The following is an 18,316-nucleotide window of genomic DNA, read 5'->3' on the forward strand; positions in this document are numbered from 1 at the left end:
TTCAGGGATTCCATGGCAGCCCTTATCTTCTGATGGAAAAGCCTCTGAGCACAAAGGCTCTTGCAGAACCAATTACCTGTGGGGTTTTTTTGTTACCTTTTGGGCCTTCTGGGCCCACATGTAATGCACAGCAGTGTGGAAGATATTTCTTGGTTCATTGCTGGTTATTTTTAACTATGTGTACAGAAGCGTATAATAAAAATAATAATGCTAAAATACACTGGAAGTTATATCTGAACTGAGCAGCATGACTTGAAGTCAGCTGCTGGATGTGCTCCAAATGTAAAAGTGGTTCTGTCTCTAAAAGCTGGACAGCAATGACCCTGGTTCTTGAAGGTGCTGAGCCCATCACAGTTAGTGTGCAGGGTTGGATTTCTTGTCCGCTGATGTGTTGAAAGAGTTAGAAGGGTCACAGTGTGAATAGGTGGGGTTTGGTTTGGGTTTTCTTTTTTGCAAAAACCTGCCCTCTGTGCAGTGCCAGAAGTTCAAAGGCAGTTGCTCCTGGTGTGATAGCTGTGTGCTGGCTCAGCACACTGGCGATGGCTGCGGGTGGCAGCTGCTGCTCTCTCACTCCCTTTTTATTTGCAGTGAAGTTGGGTTTTATTCCTTTCTGGTAGTGGTTCATTTTTTAAATTTTTTTTCCTTTAGCAAGAGCATAGTATTTCTATGAAAAGGCAGTACTCTATGTAGTTTGTAGCCATTTGAAGCATAATAGAAACCCATTCTGAAGAAGACAAATTGTCGTAGAAACCTGAGTTGATGTGCTTTGCACGTACTCAAGGAGGCATCTGTTCATGATTTCTCTATTGTTGTTGTGCAGTGATATATTCCAAGGAAAGATGTTAACAGCAGTGTTTCCCTTGATGTGGTGGCTGCTGCCTGGAAACTCAGTGTCCAAAATGAACTAATGCTGACAACAGGGACATTGAAAGTCACCATTTGAACACTGCGTATTTGCAGATTTTAAAGAAATATTAAAATAAACTCTTGCTCTTCTGACATTATAACACTCTAAATATGATCCTCCAAGTTTCAATTAGCAGTTAAGATTCCCAGTTCTCCATTGTTTGGGAATGGGCCTGGCAGCACACTTGCTGGGGGAGCTTTTCATAGCTGTGTTATAACAAAGTCACTGGGCATCTGTGGGTGCCACAGTGATGGCAGGATGAGTCTGTCTCTTCAGTCACAGCTCCTGGTGACCTTCATGGTGGCCTTTGGTCTGCCCAGGGTTTCTGAGGGTGTGAGCAGTGGAGAGAGGAAGCCTCTTGTAATCTTCTAACAGATGTAAAATCAATCTGCGCAGTTGAGGGGAGCTGGAGACACACTAATCAGTGAAACAATGGCTTAAAGTCGCTGTGCAAAGTGTTAATTAAAGAGGTTTGTGTCGTGTTTGTTGTGTGTGTGGTTCTCCCCCCCCCCCCCCCACTGACTGAAAACTTCCTCTCTGCTGGCAGTGGGATTTTAGGATGCAGAAGCAGGAGGTTGCTTTGTTTCTCCTGTGCTTGGCACTGCTGCCTCTCAAGGAGGCGATCCTTGGCAATCCATCCAGGAAGGGTTTGTTTGGGTCAGATTGGCATTTTTTGAAAATAGGAGAGAGCATGTACCACAGTGTGCCTCAGAGCTGTGCTGTGCTTGGCAAAATCCCTCCTTTGTTTCATCTTGTAGTGCTGTGCAGATGGACTAGTTCAGAGCTGCCCCAAGATTTATTTTCAGGTAACATTTGGAAGGTTTTAAGGATGTGGCTGGTGACAAAATACCTCTTGGGCAGAAGCACAAAGAGCCAGCCCGGGGACTTGCCTATAGTGTCACAAATAGCAATGCTCTGCTGTTGCTGCCCTTGTGACTCTATCAAAATCCATTCTTTTTTTTTTTTTAACCTTATGGTTTGGTTTTCAAGTTTGGTTTTGATTTTATGATGCTCTTTAGCCTTTTTTGTTTGTTTGTTTTTTAGGTGAAATAAATTTGGGTTGGTAACAAGAGCAACTCTCCCTCCATAGCTCCCCATAAATGCCTGCAGATGGAGGGGTCCAGATTTTTTAATTGGCACTGCTTAGAATGATCTCCCTTTTTTTTCATTAGTCAGTGGAACTCCTCATTAACCCCTGCTACTTGTTAGCATTTGATTGCTCAGAGGGAGGTGTCTGCTGCTCTAAAGTTGAGCAGATGGGAGCAGCCCAGAGAAATTGGTGCTGAGTGGACCAGAGCTGCCTGTGTGTCAGGCTGACTCTGCTCTGAGCTGTTCCTAATGTAGCCAGAGCTGAAGGGAAATACTGAGCCAAATAACAATATCCAAACTGCTGCGTGGGGTAACTCAGGTCAGGGAGCCAGAGAGACGACCTTGGTTTTCTTACTGGCATTATCCTGACCCTCCATTGTTGTGGAGATTGAAAAGACAACTGATTGCAACCTCATAAGTAACTAGTTTTGATCTGGAGTTTGAGACTATCTGAGGAGGTTGGTGGTGTTACAGTTGTGTGGCCACTGTGAAAATCGTGAGCAGCTCCAGGAGTGATGTTTGTCGGGACAACTTATGGCTAACTAGCAATATATAGATAGCCATGTCAGCACAACTGCTTCCAAAAACAGAATGCCACCACTTCTGCTGTTGTGATAAAATCTGGAACTTGCCCTTTTTGTGTCTTAATGATGGCAGGGTATGTTCCTGTGGTTATTCTAGCAGAGCTGTTTGATGTTCACAATGTCCCAGGCATTTGAGTTCAGAGGAGCCAAAGCTCTCCTGGCAGGAAAAGCCAGTGTGGGGTCAGTGAACATGGCCTTTCTCATGGCCAAAGGACTCTTCCGTTTCTGCTGCTGCCAGTTTTGCCTACATGCAGGTTTTTATACAGAGTAATTTTAATGTCATTAATCAAAACAGTTCTTAGGAAGATAATCCGTTCTATAAGAAAGAGGGCAGCGTGTTACTCTTATATGGACAAAGACTTTTTGTGTGTGTGTGTTTTGGGGCACATAACAGGCACAGACTGGCACTTTGTGAGTGACAAACCAGTATCTTACTAATGCCTGGTATGCAGCTTCACTGTGCTGTATTCTGCATGCAGAGCTTGGCTGCTTCCTGCAAGGAAGGGGATGCCTTGGCCTAATTACATTCAGCACAACTGATCCTGTGGTGGTTTGGGCTTTTCAAAACCTCTTGTAGCTGTAAGATAACAGTCGAGAGGCAAAGGAAATCTCTGGAAACAATGTTTAGTCATTATCTGATGAAGATCCAATTGCTGTGTCCCCACATCATCTTGTTTCTGTAGAATACAGGCTGGACGTAACACCCTGGCTGAAATAGAGCTGCAAAAAGGGAAGGGGCTTCCAGCATTTAGTCATAGTACATATGAAGTAATTGTGTTAAGTCATCAGAAAGTTATTACAATCTGTCATGCTGAGTGGTAAACAAGGCTGCTGAAAGAAAGTCTAGGTCCTGCTCCTGTTGTAACCTACAGTTTGTCTGCTGGAGAACAGAACTGCAGGCTGTGGAACAGCAGTGCTGGGGTTACACCCACACTGATCTCCCTTTCTGTCCCTTCTCACTTGATCTTTTACTCTCACTGGGGGTTCTGCCTCCAGCTCAGTGTAAGTTATAAACAGCAACTGCTTTAAAATAGTTTGCACCAGAGACGTTGCAATTTGCACAGTCCAACAGTGTGCAAGTTGGGTTGTTGTGTGTGAAGAGTTAGTAGAAAACATTGCTGCTGGATTAGAAAAACACAATTTTGGATTAGGAATGCTGAGTGGTCCCAACTGGGCAGCATGAACCTGACAGCAAAGGTGTTTGTAGCTGGTCCTTCAGCCCATCAGAAGATGACCCTGGCTGAAGTTGGCTGTTGGTGTGAGCAAAGACTGGTAGAACTGTACCATTAGCAGATCCTGCTCAGATAGAGAGTTAAGATGATGGGTTTTATCCAGGATCACAGGACAGAGCTCACTGCATCCATCACTTGTGTGGTTTCTCTTAGATGATGAGTGCTCGGTGTTTGTGAGCACCCCAGGCAGCAGAGGGCCAGTGGCTGTTCCTGTGAGTTGTACTGGGGATGGGTGTCACTTTGTGATTTGTACCCAAGTGGGTGTTCCTGTGAGTTGTACTGGGGATGGGTGTCACTCTGTGATTTGTACCCAAGTGGGTGTTCCTGTGAGTTGTACTGGGGATGGGTGTCACTTTGTGATTGCTCTTTGGAGCTGCCAGGCATCTTCTTCACCCCTGCTGTGCTCCACCAGGAATGCTATGCCTGTACAGGGAAAATACCTTTTTTTTTTTTTAACCAGCTTTCATATGATACTCTTTAGTATTAGAGTATTTTCCTTTATTCCATGGATTTTTCTAGAAAGAAGTACCTCTTCAGTAGTCTAAATGTAAGCAAAATGTTTCCTAAGCCTCTGTTACATATAAAGTGGTATCATGGGTGTCATTAATTTAGATAGAGAACTCCTTTGGAAGTCAGTTCGTTAAGATTATCTGAAGTAGTAGTGGAACTGTAAGGCAGTGGCTTTGAGATGATTGTATCTCAGTAGGATTGGGAAGTGTAAGATAGGCACATTCCACATTCTGGAGGTGTGGCACCTTGTGAAAATAGGACACTAATGCTGGGAAGATAAATCCAGCCAAAGCTTTCATCTCATGCTTTATATGTAAATTAGTTCTGGCCAAATTAAATCAGTAGGAGACTTCTAATCTTTGATAGCTGTACTAACTTTGGCTTTTTGTCAATATTATTTTAATTGTAAATTCTTTTAAGTCTGACAGCTTTGTGGTATCTAGTGCTGAAGTCCCATGAACTTGCAGCTAGTGTTAAGTCTGGCCAAGAAAAATGTCACCACTGGAAACAGTTAATGGAAGCTTTAAAATAGGCCTTTAATATTAGAGTAATAAAATAAAGGAGCCTTCAACAGCCCTTGTAACAGAGAAGGGCAGGCTTTAATTTACAAGACAAACTTGTATTTATGATTATTGAAAATAGGTGGTTTGTGGACATTTCTGATGATGCAGGCTTAGCAGGGATTTGACAGGGGACAGAACAGACTTGAATTCTTCAGCAGTTTTGGACTGCAGGCAGGAGGCATGGAGCACAGTGTGGAGCAGTTGTTCTCTAGAATCACTGAAGTGGGAGTTCTTTGAACAGTAATTATCACAGATTAACAGAAGGATGTTAAAATAAAAACAAAACAAAGCAGAAGTAGCAGCAAAAAGAGTGGGGAGAGAAGCACTGAGAAGTTATCAGTCTGTTAGACAAGTGATTTATGGAAACACTATAATGTTAGCCCAGGTTTAGCTTGATTAGGAAAAAGTGAGACTGTTCAGGACATTGACTGCTATGATGACAAGGGCAGGTCCTTTGGAATTTGATTCCCTGCTGCTCCTTCACCAGGCTCACCCATTTTCCAGAAAGGGAAGTGGGTCAGTTCTGAGTTCGCTACCAAAGTGTCACAGTGGATTGCATGTGTTGGAGTCTCCTAAGACACCTAGTGCATCAGAAGAATCTAATTTTGGTTCAGGAAATGAAACCCCAAGAGCTTTCAAGGGTCTGAAATGAATTGCAGCACATCACTGGTTCAAAGTTTGCTTTGTGATCTCTCTTTCTGTAACTCCTCTGAGTCACCACGGCTTCCCTGGGCAGAGCCTCACCACTTCACTGGGGTGAGTTTTGTTGCTGTTTGCTGTTAAGAAGTGCAGACACAGGGGTGAATGATTCTGGTTATTAACTTTTTAATAAGCAGCCTCAATCTGAAGTATAAATAAATCTGTTTGATGTAACTGTATGCTTTTTTCAAAATTAAATGTGACTTAGAGCTACTAATTGAAATACCTCTTTGGTGTGACTTTTCTTCCTGTGTGTGTGGGCTGTAGACAAGCCCACAGAGGAGGCAGTGACAGCTCCATGTGTAAGTATGGCTAGTTTGGTGTTCATTTTGTTTTCTGGAAGCATGTTTAACCTTTCCTTGCTGGTTTGCATCCATAGGGATAACTGCTGCAGTCAGAGCTTGAGTTCAGAGGTTTATCAGAGTTCAGCTATCCCCCAGGGAACAACAGCCCCATGTCCTCCCAAACCTGGGGGAATGACAGGCCATTGAATGCTGTTGTAATCCTAAAAGCTTATTTGGCAGGCCTTGGAAGGGTTAAATGTTTTTCATCGTGGCAGGGAAGGACATGGAAAGCTGCCAAGCATTTAGATTTGAGATTCGAAAAGCAGCTGGAGTTCAACTGCTCTAAGCAAGCAATCCTGTGCAGGAGGGGAGGGCTGAGTAGCAGTGTTACACAGTGCCATTCATAACACTGGTGTTAGGCTGGGTCAGCATTTTCCACCCAGACTCCCATGATCAGCCAAGGCTGAGGTGCCCAGCACAGGCCCACCTGCTGCCTGAAGCTCCAGGAGGACACACCCAGGTCTCTGAAGAAGAAGGGTGGCTGGAAATGCACAGAGGGAATGGGCTCCCCTCTCGTGCTCCTGGAGCTCAAAAATGGCTCAGTTTTATAGGTGATGAGATCACTGTTTGGAAATGAAACCAGTAACAATAACTGACTTATTCCAGTTTTAAACTGAGTTATTTCAGATGGATTTAAACAGTCATCCTCTGATCTCAGAGACCTACCAGTGCCCCCAGCTTCTGATGATAAGGCTCACCCCCAGCCCTCCCAGCTTCTTCTACACCATGGATCTGTTTGTTTCTGTAAAGATATCACACTGCTGCTGCTGCTGCTGCCTGTGTGGGCTGCACCAGTGCCAGACACCTCGAGTTTGGTGCCCAGCAGGCTCTGGGCAAAGATTGCCCACTTGGGTGGGCAGCTACAGCCTGTGGCTCAGGGTCAGGTGTGTTTATCCTCACCTGGGGTTTAGCTTGTAGTTGGAGAGCATCACTGGAGCAGGGAGCTTAAACAGAAGTAACTATTGGCACATGAGCCCAGGTGTTAACCCTCCCTTTGCACACAAAATAACATTGACAAAGGAAGGGTTGGGAGGGTGTGCTTTTGGTTTGGATAAAATGTTTGAACAGGTAGCAAGCAATGAGTTGTAAATAAGAGGACATATGTTTTGTATCAAGGCTTAATACCATTTAGTAGTTCTAAGATTTAACTGGCCCCAGGATATGCTGTGGTATCTGTCAACTCTGGTCTCGCTAATATTGTGCAGAAAAAACTCCCTGACAGTGCATCTCTTTGTTCTCCACTGTTGTGATAAACTGACCTGTGATGTCAGGGCTTCTCAAAGGTTTTTATTTAAAGATTTGCAAAAAAAAAAAAAATAAATCTTGAGCTGAGTACATTAATAGGGGTGTACCCCAGCATTAATCACATAAAGAGAATCCTGAGACACAGATACTTTGCCATGGGTACAGACACAGCTATAGGTGTAGCTGTGTCTGGCTGTAGGTCTGCACCAGCCTCCCTGCATTTAGTGTGGGAGGGGGGTGTGGTATACCCTGAATTTTATATGGGGCTTGTGTGGGAAATAAAATTGCTTCTTTTCCTAACTTAAGGTGGTCTGAGCCAAGCTACTGACAGGTGTTTTGTTTATAAATCTTTCCTCTTACCAAGGAACATCTTACCCTGTAGCAGTATGTGTGTGCACAGGATCCTGGTGTGACTGGGGGCAAGTTCTTCTGTGATGAGTGGGGCAGCAGAGCCAGGCCACTGTGGCACTTTCCTTCCCTTCACGTGGATAAACAATTATTTTTATACCATTTTATAGCTTCTCTACTGTAAGAATAGAGTGGGTAAAATTTTAAAAAGGAGAAGCTCTTGAAACTCCCACATCTGAGGAAGAAGAGGGAGGGAAGGCCATCATCATGAGGTGCTCCTGGTCTGCATCTGTGCCCCAAGAGCATTTGCCCATTGCCAGGAGCTGCAAACAGCCATGTCATGCAGGTGAACTTTATTGCAGTACTGAAAGTTCAGGTTTCCAAACCTTTTGCTGATGTAATAAACAGCTGGATCTAATGGAATGTTTTATCTTTTTTTTTTCTCTCTCAAATTAGTGTTTTGATTAGTGTCTATATGAAAACGAGAAAGAAAACAACTTGTAAGCTTGTAAGTTGAGAACTAGGGGAAGATTTTTGGGTTCTTATGCAATCTTAGTTCAATTCTGGTGCTAAAGGTATTTTATATCCCAGCCCTTAATTACACAGTTATGTGATATGTTGCCATGGGACCCCAGTCCCCACACATGGGAAGGAAATGCCATTAAAGTCAGATGGGCAGCAGGGAATTCCTACACGACTTGCAAACTGCTGGTCTTTGGAGCCTAAAGAATGTAACTTGTTAGTTGTGGTATTGTCTAGTGACTGACCTGAAACTTTCTTTTCATGCACAGGAAAGCTTAATGGCCCAGCTTTTGACTTCTTAATTTCACTGTTCAGTAGGTCACTGAGTACGGGACTAAGTTACATACCTGAGGATTAGTCTTTCCAATTTTCATACCTCTATTTATTCAGGTGTCTAAGAGATGTTTAATTGAATATTTTGATGGACTTGGCAGTTTTGTTAGTGATAATGATCTTAGGGGTCTTGTCCAACATAAATGATTCTATGATTTTGTTCTCCCCACAACAACAGAATACATATGAGTTGTTGTCCTGTCTGACTGCACTGTGTTTATTCCACTGGCAGCATCCTTTTATTGTGACTCCTTCCCATGAGTAACACAAGAGGGAATGATCATACATAGATATACTTAAAAGAATTAAATCTAATCCTAGAATTAGTAATACATTTCAGCAAACTAAGCTTTGGCTCTTGATGATGATAGATAAGTAAAATCAGGCATGAACATGTTACTACAGCAGAGAACTCAAACTGACCTCATGAGCTGGTGAAGTTCAGGGCAACAGAACCCCTGCTAGTGACACAGCTTGGCTTGCAAGATCACCCTCTGGCTGGTGACCTGGAGGCCACTATGCAGTGCCCAGGACAAAGGAAGGAATCAGCTACCTGAGATTTTTCTCTCAATTATTATAATTTTTAGGGTCAAATTACAGGTAACATTTATATTCTGGAGTGTCCTAGAAAAAGCAGGCTTCTAGCAGTGTTGCAGGACAGTAGTTGTGCTTTTGACATGCAGGCAGGGGTGAATTCAGACTGGTCCTGAAGGAATTCCTGCTCTTTCTAGTACCAGTGCTACTCAGAGGAGTCTCTTGCAGAACCCTTCTGAGGCAGAGCTGAGAGGGTGCAAATGCTGAAGGCAATCTCTCTAGCAGCAGGAACAAGGCAGTCTGTGGCCTTTAGATCAGGCAAAATCTCTTACAGATCATAGTCTTTTCTTAGGCAGGATGGATGGGGAGGGTTCTGCATAGTGGGAATGTTCTCTGGGTTGAGAATTTGAGGGGTTTGTCAGGTAGAATAACACTCAGAGGGATTTTATGGCTATGAGTTCTCCACACAGCACTTTAATATATCATTGCCACTGTGTGATCTGCTTTGGGTGGAGGTGTGACCTGCTACAGCCAAGTGCCTGGCCAGACATTCCTGTGTGTTCCAGCCCCTCTTCTCCCCTGTGCTCAGAGGGTGCTCAGGGCAGAGGAGGAAGGAAGATGCCCCTGAGCCACTGAAGCAACAAGGGTCAAAGGAACATTCAAACTCCCCACCTCTTCTAGAGACCAGAGGAAGTGTGAAACACCACCTGTGAGAACACGTGCAGTGTGTGTGTGTGTCTGTCTTAAATCACACAAATACCACTTTCTGTATGGGTAATAGAAAAATCTGATCAAGGAAGGATGTAGTAGCTTTAGCTTCCCTATCCTGCAGGAAAATCCCACCATTTGGTCAGTTATACAGGATCACATGGCATCCAGTTGAACCTTGCAGCTTGCAAGCATGCACATTTATTTGACAGGAGAGTGCTGAGAGCAAATTGAATGCACAGCTTGCTAAACAGCCAATAAATCTAGGTTAGATCTCCCTTCCCTGGTCAGGAAACAAGGGAGCTATTTTTAAACCTGGCCTTCCTACACACATGGAAATAGAATGATTTTTCTTGTGCTAGACAAGCACAACAATACTTGCACGTTAAATAATGAGCTCTTGCTGTTGCTTTGAATGAAACAGGCAGGCTTGGACAGAAACCATTCTTTCTTTAGACCAGACAGTTTCCAAAGGTTTCTTCAGGCATTGACCTCTACAAAGATTAGCTCATCCAAGGAGGAAGAGGAGCAAAGCAGCCTGAATGGTGGGAGAGAAGCTTGCCAGTAGCTTTGTGGGAGGTCTTCCCTTGGGAATGGGGAAAACAGTGTGATGATTTGTTTGATGGAGCCTCTTGCAGTCCTGTTAAACAGTATGGATTATCTGGCTGGAGGCTCTTTCTGCCAAAGGCAAGAGGTCTCCATTGCAGTTGTTATGGAGACATAAAGATGTGAACTCATGTCAGCCTTCAGCTCTCCCTGCGGCCCTGGGTTTGTGCAAAGGTACAGCCAACACTTACTTAGGCATGGAATGTGGGATATAGCAACTCATCATTTGCCTTGGTGTACTGTAGTGCCTGGTTGCAGCAGTTTTGGCTTCTCAGTCTGCCGGGAAGTATTGCTCTGCTCTTTGTTGCTAAAAATAAGCAGGCGAGTTTATATAATCTAATCTTTAAATGACATGTGAGGGAGCTGTAATTTAAATTTATTGGTCTTAACAGTTGCAGGTGATTCTGTGTCTGTGGACATGCCAGATTCAAGTCTTGGCACACGCTCCTGCTGCAAACATTCCCTTATCTCCATGTGCTGTAGGTGCCTGTTGGCACCTGTGTGGTTACTCGTGTGGATCCCTCCTGTAAAAACAACTGTAGTGCCTGTTTGCCTATATCAATAATTCTGTTGATGTTTTAGAACACAGTTTTCACTTTGTTTTAATGAGGTGTTTTGAAGATGTGGCTTGAAGGAAAATAATATTGGAAAAAATAAAAGCTAAGTACAGTGAGCCATTCCCATAGCTGGATATGTGCCAACTCAATTTATTCAAGTGTCTGTGTATATTCATGAAAGATCCAAAGATCATACTACACCAACATACTGGTTTTTACTTTTTACTTATTTTGAAACAATGGTGATTTTTTTAAGTCCTTTTTTAAGGTCTTGCATAAGTCTTGGGGCTGAGGGCAGGGAAGATTTTAAAAGTCAACCAAAGCTTCTATTTTTTTCGACCTGAGATCTTGGATTTCATTCGAGTTTTAACTCAGTGCCTCTCTCCAAAAGAATTCCTTAGAACTCATTTTCAAATTATTTCTCTGGGCATAAAGAAAATACCTGTTGAAAAGCACCAGCAAATACATGTCCAAATAAGAACATCTAGAGTAATCTGAATCTGTTTTTCTCTCGTGAAAAGGCCATTCTTGTTAAAGAGGGAACAGATTTAGGCACTGACTTCTGGTCTGGAAAGCTTTTGCCTGTCGTTTGCAGCCAGTGGGATGACACAGGTGGGAATGCTGCTTTCCCTGCTTGTTTCTGGACTTTTTTCTGAGCCAGTTGTAAGAGAAGCAAGAAAACAAAAATCTAATTATGTATAAATACATAAATGGCTTAGTTTTCTGTAATTTCAGGGGCGTGGGGAAGAGTTTCTGTTTCAGTAGAATACAATTGATTAGTGCACATAAGGAAAGATATAAAATTTTGGAATTCAGTGGAGCTGACCAAATCACCATCATTTGGGGGTTTGTTTGTTCTTCCAGGTCAACCAGAACGTGGAGATCCAAAGGGCCCGTCTGCGAGATGATATTAAGGAGTATAAATTTCGAGAAGCACGCTTGCTGCAAGACTATACTGAGCTGGAAGAGGAAAACATCTGTCTCCAGAAACAAGTGTCTGTCCTGAAGCAAAATCAGGCAAGTTTTTCAACCAGTGAGGTTTGCTTTGGTAGCACCAGTTAATTCCTGTGTTACATTATGGTTCTGTCTCGTTTGAACATCCAACCCCTTCTTTAGGTTTGTACTACTTTTGAGACTAAAAGCTCTATATTTTAGCACCAAGAGTTGTCCCTAAATGTTGAAGTCCTTTCTGACTCTGTTTTATAACAGTCATAATGCTTTACTGCCTCTACTTTGACCTCCAAGTCCTTCCATTGCCTTCTCTGATGAAAGCAAAGTCTCTAGCACTCTGTTTTGTTGCTTGGTTTAGTCCTTTCAGTGTCTCTTTACAATCCTCTTCATCCATCTATCTGTCCATCCATCTATCCTCCCTCCTCTACAGTATCTGAAAATGGGGGTGTTTCTGAACATATGTTTTAATTATTACTTAATCCTTACATTATCTCTCCAGTTCTGTGCTACTTTCACTAAATTTGCACCGCTGTTGTAGTTGCTCTACACTGTCACACCTCTGGGACTGCTTGTCTGGAAAGTCACATTTAATTGCACAGTTCCACCTGTTTTCAGAATTTTAGGAAACTACGTTCTTGGAACTTCTTAAGAATTTCCCTGAGTTATCATTTGTGGAGGTAATTAGATTTTATGTGGTCTTTGGCACAGAACACAAAGGTGCTCCAAGGGCTGGATCCCCTCTGCTCTGGAGACAGGGTGAGAGAGCTGGGCTGATCAGCCTGGAGAAGAGAAGGCTTTGGGGAGACCTGAGAGCCCCTTCCAGGGCCTAAAGGGGCTCCAAGAGAGCTGGAGAGGGACTAGGGACAAGGGATGGAGGGACAGGGCAAGGGGGAATGGCTTCCCTCTGCCAGAGGGCAGGGTGAGATGGGATATTGGGAAGGAATTCTTCCCTGTGAGGGTGGGAGGGCCCTGTCACAGGTTGCCCAGAGAAGCTGTGGCTGCTCCATCCCTGGAAGTGTCCAAGGCCAGGTTGGACGGGGCTTGGAGCAACCTGGGCTGGTGGAAGGTGTCCCTGCCCATGGCAGGGGGTGGGACAAGATGGGCTTTAAGGTCCCTCCCAGCCCCAACCATTCTTTGATTCTGCAATTCCATGATAATACTCGAAAACAGCAGTGTTAATACCATCTGTTGTAGTCAGCACATAGTAAAAGCTCTTCAGGATTTGCTGCAGAAGTCCTTCAGTGTTCTGAATGAAAACTGCCCTGCCCAGCCAGATATTTGGGACATTGAATGCATTTTATTCAACTTCAGGTGTAATTCTGTGTCAGTGTTTATTACTTTGGGCCTCACTGCCCAAAATGGGGTTCCAGGGTGGACCTGTTCTCATCTACATATATTTGGTCTAAGTTTGGGTGCCCTGACATCCTGCTATGGGGACAAAAGGGTCTGTCATGCTCTGGATGAAGGCTGGAAGAGAGAGGGAGCTGGTAAAATTGAATCTATGTAGTTCTTGTGGTTTTTACCTTCTTTGTCTCGTTCATCATATTCACACCAGCAAGTGATAGTTCCCAGCTCCATGTCCATGTTCTAAAATAACAATATTCATATTCAGATATGCTGCCATTCTGGGCTGAGCCAAACCTAACCTCAGATGCTATCCTGGTAGTTGCTAGTAGTTATTGACTGCTGTGTTTGTATTCTGGAATCTCTGAAAATAGACTGCAGTCTGAAATATTTTGTCTTAGTGGCTGTATACAGAATCCAGAGCTCATGTGTTTCATGACAATGGATTATTTAATTTTCTGTCTCAAAGAACTTTATTTGATGAACTTTTAATTATCCTGCTGACATAACTAGAGGCAGCCATCAAGTTTTCCCAGGCTTAACTTGCATCACTGAATTAACATAACATGCTTGATTCCTGCTTTGTAAGTTGGGTGTGGTACAGCACTCCCAGATTGCTCTATGTTGGCATCTAAAATTCATGTAGCAATTGGCAAAAATAAATAGTGTCATATATCATGTGGTATGATTTCCTTTCTTTCAGGGCAAGGAAAAATATTCTTTAAGCTTTTTTTCCTCCCTACTTCCCCCAAGTGATTCAAAATTTCACATTAATCGTTGATGTTCATAATTTCAGTGCAAGAGAGATTTTTAAAAATGCAGTTTTACAGTTAAAAACGTATAGCATGTCATCAAACTCATCAGTGTGAGTCTGAAGCGTAGAGTCTGAGCTGTAGCCCTCTCAAGATGTGCTGAAATGATGATGAGAAAAACGATAAAACATTTTATTTTGAATGTATAAAAGGAGAGCTTGATTGCAGTTTTAACCCAGGGGTGTGTTCTGATGGCAGTGCAGCAGTGTCAGAAGCGTAGCTTTGCCATGCTGGGTTTTGGAAATGTGGAGCTTGACTTTGTGGGAAGGTTGGCCAGGGAATTTGTTAGTTAAACAGAGAAAATGTTTGCATGCTGTGCTAGGAAGGCCTGTTTTGGGATGCCTCTGTATCACACTCTATATCTCCCATCTGTCCTCATTAATATATCAGCTCATTTGACAGTTTGCTTGGTAATTTTAGTCCATGGTCTCTGTGAAGGTAAATTCCATAAGCCATGTTTTTTGGCACAGTCACAGTGCCAAAACTAAACTCCAGAAATTAAAAACAATTTTCTATTTCCACCACATTTAAGTGAAATTCAAAAGCAAAACGCCTTGCAGGCAGGCACATTTCCTTTAAAGGTTTTTTTTTTCCCCCTCCATTTGTGTACCTCCAGGTGGAGTTTGAAGGCCTGAAACACGAAATCAAAAGGCTTGAAGAGGAAACTGAGTTTCTCAACAGCCAGCTGGAAGATGCCATCCGCCTGAAGGAGATCTCCGAGCGCCAGCTGGAGGAGGCCCTGGAGACGCTGAAGACGGAGCGGGAGCAGAAGAACAACCTCCGGAAGGAGCTGTCCCACTACATGAACATCAACGATTCCATGTACAACAGCCACCTGAACATCTCCTTGGACGGGCTGAAGTTCAGCGACGAAGCCACGGAGCCCAACAACGATGAGATCATGAACGGCTTCGAGCAGAACTGCCTCAGCAAACTCAGCAACGGCAAGAACAGCACTTCGACGCCCAAGAAGAACGAAAGCTTCCCTCCCGCCCCGAGTCTGGTTTCAGATCTTCTAAGTGAGTTAAACATCTCGGAAATCCAGAAGCTGAAACAGCAGCTCGTGCAGGTAAATGGGTTTCCTTAAGAATGGCGTGCTCCCAAATAGCTCCTAGAGTTTGTTTGGGGTGTAATTTTGGTCTTTTCAGTATCTCATGTGACCACCGTAGAGTTCATACTGTATTTGTAAAGGCTTTGATTGATCTAGAATTTGAGGATGTTAAATGTTTGTTGTTTTGATATTTCTGAGTCTTTCATGAAGTTCCAAGCTTTCCCCATAGACTAGCTGCACGTTTTGTAATACTTATTTGATAATAATAAACTTTATCTTGTCTTTAGCTGAAACGATGTTTTTACAATGAGACTGTCAACTAGGGAATAAATGTTGTAAAAATGTGCATTTATTTTAAAGAGGGAATGAGAAAGAATTGGCAGTGAACACTGTACTTGAGATAATTTTAGAACACATTATATAGCCTTTTCCATAATGTGCAAGTGATTGGATCACTGTAACCATATGGACCCTTGGCTAAGTTGCTGTCTCTTAGAATAAAACCATTTAAGTGATACGGTTCCCTTCATGTAAATGTCTGTGTTCCCCCATTTCAGATGGAAAGAGAAAAGGTAAACTTGTTAACAACGCTACAGGAATCTCAGAAGCAGCTGGAAAATACACGGGGGGCCCTCTCAGAGCAGCATGAGAAAGTTGGCAGGCTCACTGAAAACCTGAATGCCATGAAGAAACTCCAGGCCAGCAAGGAGCATCAGTCTGCCCTTGACAACGAGAAGGACCGAGACAGCCACGAAGATGGAGACTATTATGAGGTTGACATCAATGGGCCAGAGATCCTGGAGTGCAAGTACAAGGTGGCCATGGCAGAAACTACTGACCTAAAAGAAGAGCTCAAAAATCTGAAGGCCAAATATAAAGAATGTGAGTCTAAATATGAGGAAGAGAAGAGTAGATATGAGACCGAGAACCAAGCTCTCACTGAAAAGATCACCTCGCTGGAAAAGTCAAGTAGGCATGACAGAGAACAGGTGGCCAGGCTGGAGAAGGAGCTGAAGAAAGTCAGTGATGTTGCTGGAGAAACACAGGGCAGCCTCAGCGTGGCCCAAGATGAACTAGTCACCTTCAGTGAAGAGCTGGCCAATTTGTACCACCATGTCTGCATGTGCAACAATGAAACTCCAAACAGAGTAATGCTGGACTACTACAAGGAAGGTAAAGGTGGGCGCAGTAGTCCAGAGGCCAAGGGAAGAAGGTCTCCCATTCTTCTTTCTAAAGGGCTGTTAACTATTGAGCTGGGAAAGGCAGAGAATGGAAGTGGTGACAGCAGCCCATCCCCGGTGTCATCTCTGCCATCCCCTGTGTCCGATCCCCGGAAGGAACCGATGAACATTTACAACCTGATCGCCATAATTCGGGACCAGATCAAACACCTGCAGGCTGCTGTGGACAGGACAACCGAGCTGTCCAGGCAGCGTGTTGCCACTCAAGAACTTGGGCCCGCGGTGGACAAAGACAAGGAAGCCCTCATGGAAGAGATCCTGAAGCTGAAGTCCCTGCTGAGCACCAAGAGGGAACAGATAGCAACTCTGAGAACTGTGCTGAAGGCCAACAAACAGGTAACCAGGTGTTACAGGTGTGAAGGTCACAATGTCAGGGATTGGGTCAGAAACACAAAGGAATTTGTCTTTGAGGTCACACTACCCTTCCCTCAGCTCTGTGGGGCTTTGGGTGCTGATGTTTGTGTAGTCTGAGGCTGAAGGAGGCCGTTCATTAGAGGCACCCAGCTCTGTTAAGCTGAGAGCTGTGGCTGGAACTGACTTCAGTTGTCACATGAGACTTTATTGAGACTTCAATCTATTGTTTGTCTGAATTACATCAGGTTATGTTTAATGTAAGGCACCTAAAATGAAGAGGTAAATCTTATTTTTCACTTGAAAGAATTCTGGTAGTTACCCTTAAAGAGTTCTGAAACTTAAGTACTCTTTCCTCTCAAACTGCAAAATAAAAGAGAGCCTTCCAAGATGAGGATGGAATATAAGAACATGGTCAAAATAATGGGTGAAAGATAAAATTAGTCTTTGGGGATTGGTCTGTGACATTCAACACACATTAGCAATGTAGTAGATTAAAATAACTGCCATTAAAATGCCACATGACATTCCTTGTCATCTCCTCTACAGTTAAAGCAATGGAAATTGAAGTTGTCTTTAAAAAAAGAAGGTATATAGTGTTGTTTAAGAATGATACATTGTTTTCTTGTGCACATTTTAATAAAGGTGTCCCAAATGTAAGACAAGCAAAATGCTATAAGGGTTAGAGAACTGCAAATGCATTTAAATATCAAGATACTAAATAGGCTGTTTCATTCCTTTGTGTTGAAGTATATAAACTTTTAATTTATTATAGTAGTTGGAGGTGTCCCTGCATGTATATTCTGTAACTTCCTTGATGTTGCTGCACGGTTAATGGGAGTAGGAGACTCCTGTGTTTGTTCCCAGTGTTCAGAAATGAAGTTTTATTTTATCCGTGTAAGAAAGTTGACCACGAGTTTAACATTCCAGTACAAAGTAAATGTTTCATTATGCGAGTAGTGATTAGAAATCTCTTAGCCAGCCATTTGGTGAAGAGTTTCATTAAATGTTGCATTTCCATTCTTCCTGGTCACCAACAGACTGCAGAGGTAGCCCTTGCCAACTTAAAAAGCAAGTATGAGAATGAGAAAGCGATGGTTACAGAGACCATGATGAAGCTGCGAAATGAGCTGAAGGCTTTGAAAGAAGACGCCGCCACCTTCTCTTCCCTGAGAGCAATGTTTGCTACAAGGTAAAAAACCATGTGAACTCTGCAAAACCTCATTTTTTGCTGGTGTGGGGAAGAGTTGGACATCCTCCCCACCCACCCCTGCAGAGAGTGGAGGGGTGGGTGCCTTTTCCCGAGATCCTTGTTTACAGTGTGTGTCTGTGACATGCTCCTCTTGATGAGGAACATGCAGGGATGTAATGAGCTGCTACAAAACATCAAGCTGTTGTGGTGATATTCACTGAATTGGAGTGGGAGATTATCACTGGTTCTTGAAGCCGTTATCTCTGAGAAAGAGTGACATTTAACAATGCAAAATGAGCATTTATTATGCACTGAAAATGTGACTCTGCTTGACCCTAATGACCTAGAAAAAAGTGAAGATGTTGCAAACGTATTATTCTTAGGTTGTCCATCCTGCAGCTGGAATCTATCATTTCATTGACCTGTGTGAGGTGATTTGGTTGCTTATGGCTTTGGAACTTGCTTCTACTGCTTAGTTAAGCTTCGTGGTGTTAAGAGACATAAACCCCTGCTGACACATAGAATCACAGAATCATCAAGGTGGGAAGAAACCTTGAAGATCATAAAGTCCAACCCTCCACCCAGCACTGCCA

General features: G+C 43.3%; 2 protein-coding genes across 8 annotated transcripts in view; both read left to right on the forward strand.

Moving 5' to 3' along the window:
- LOC127473546 (T-cell surface glycoprotein CD1b-3-like) overlaps nucleotides 1-18,316 on the forward strand; it is a 180,453-nt gene that overhangs the window by 75,320 nt on the left and 86,817 nt on the right. The window lies entirely within an intron of this gene.
- The window catches only part of BICD2 (BICD cargo adaptor 2), a 79,225-nt gene that overhangs the window by 44,550 nt on the left and 16,359 nt on the right, over nucleotides 1-18,316 (forward strand). For all 6 annotated transcript variants that reach the window (XR_007905482.1, XM_051793243.1, XM_051793244.1 and 3 more), the window contains exons 3-6: nucleotides 11,646-11,798; nucleotides 14,505-14,957; nucleotides 15,497-16,516; nucleotides 17,572-17,723. Coding sequence is in view for 5 of the 6 variants with exons in the window: in XM_051793243.1 (XP_051649203.1) it covers nucleotides 11,646-11,798; nucleotides 14,505-14,957; nucleotides 15,497-16,516; nucleotides 17,572-17,723 (1,778 nt within the window). In the remaining variant the exon portion in view is untranslated. The remainder of the gene's footprint in view (nucleotides 1-11,645; nucleotides 11,799-14,504; nucleotides 14,958-15,496; nucleotides 16,517-17,571; nucleotides 17,724-18,316) is intronic.

This window comes from Manacus candei, unplaced genomic scaffold, assembly GCF_025592945.1.
Source record: "Manacus candei isolate 608988 ecotype Guabito, Panama unplaced genomic scaffold, ASM2559294v1 h1tg000036l, whole genome shotgun sequence".
Taxonomy (NCBI): domain Eukaryota; kingdom Metazoa; phylum Chordata; class Aves; order Passeriformes; family Pipridae; genus Manacus; species Manacus candei.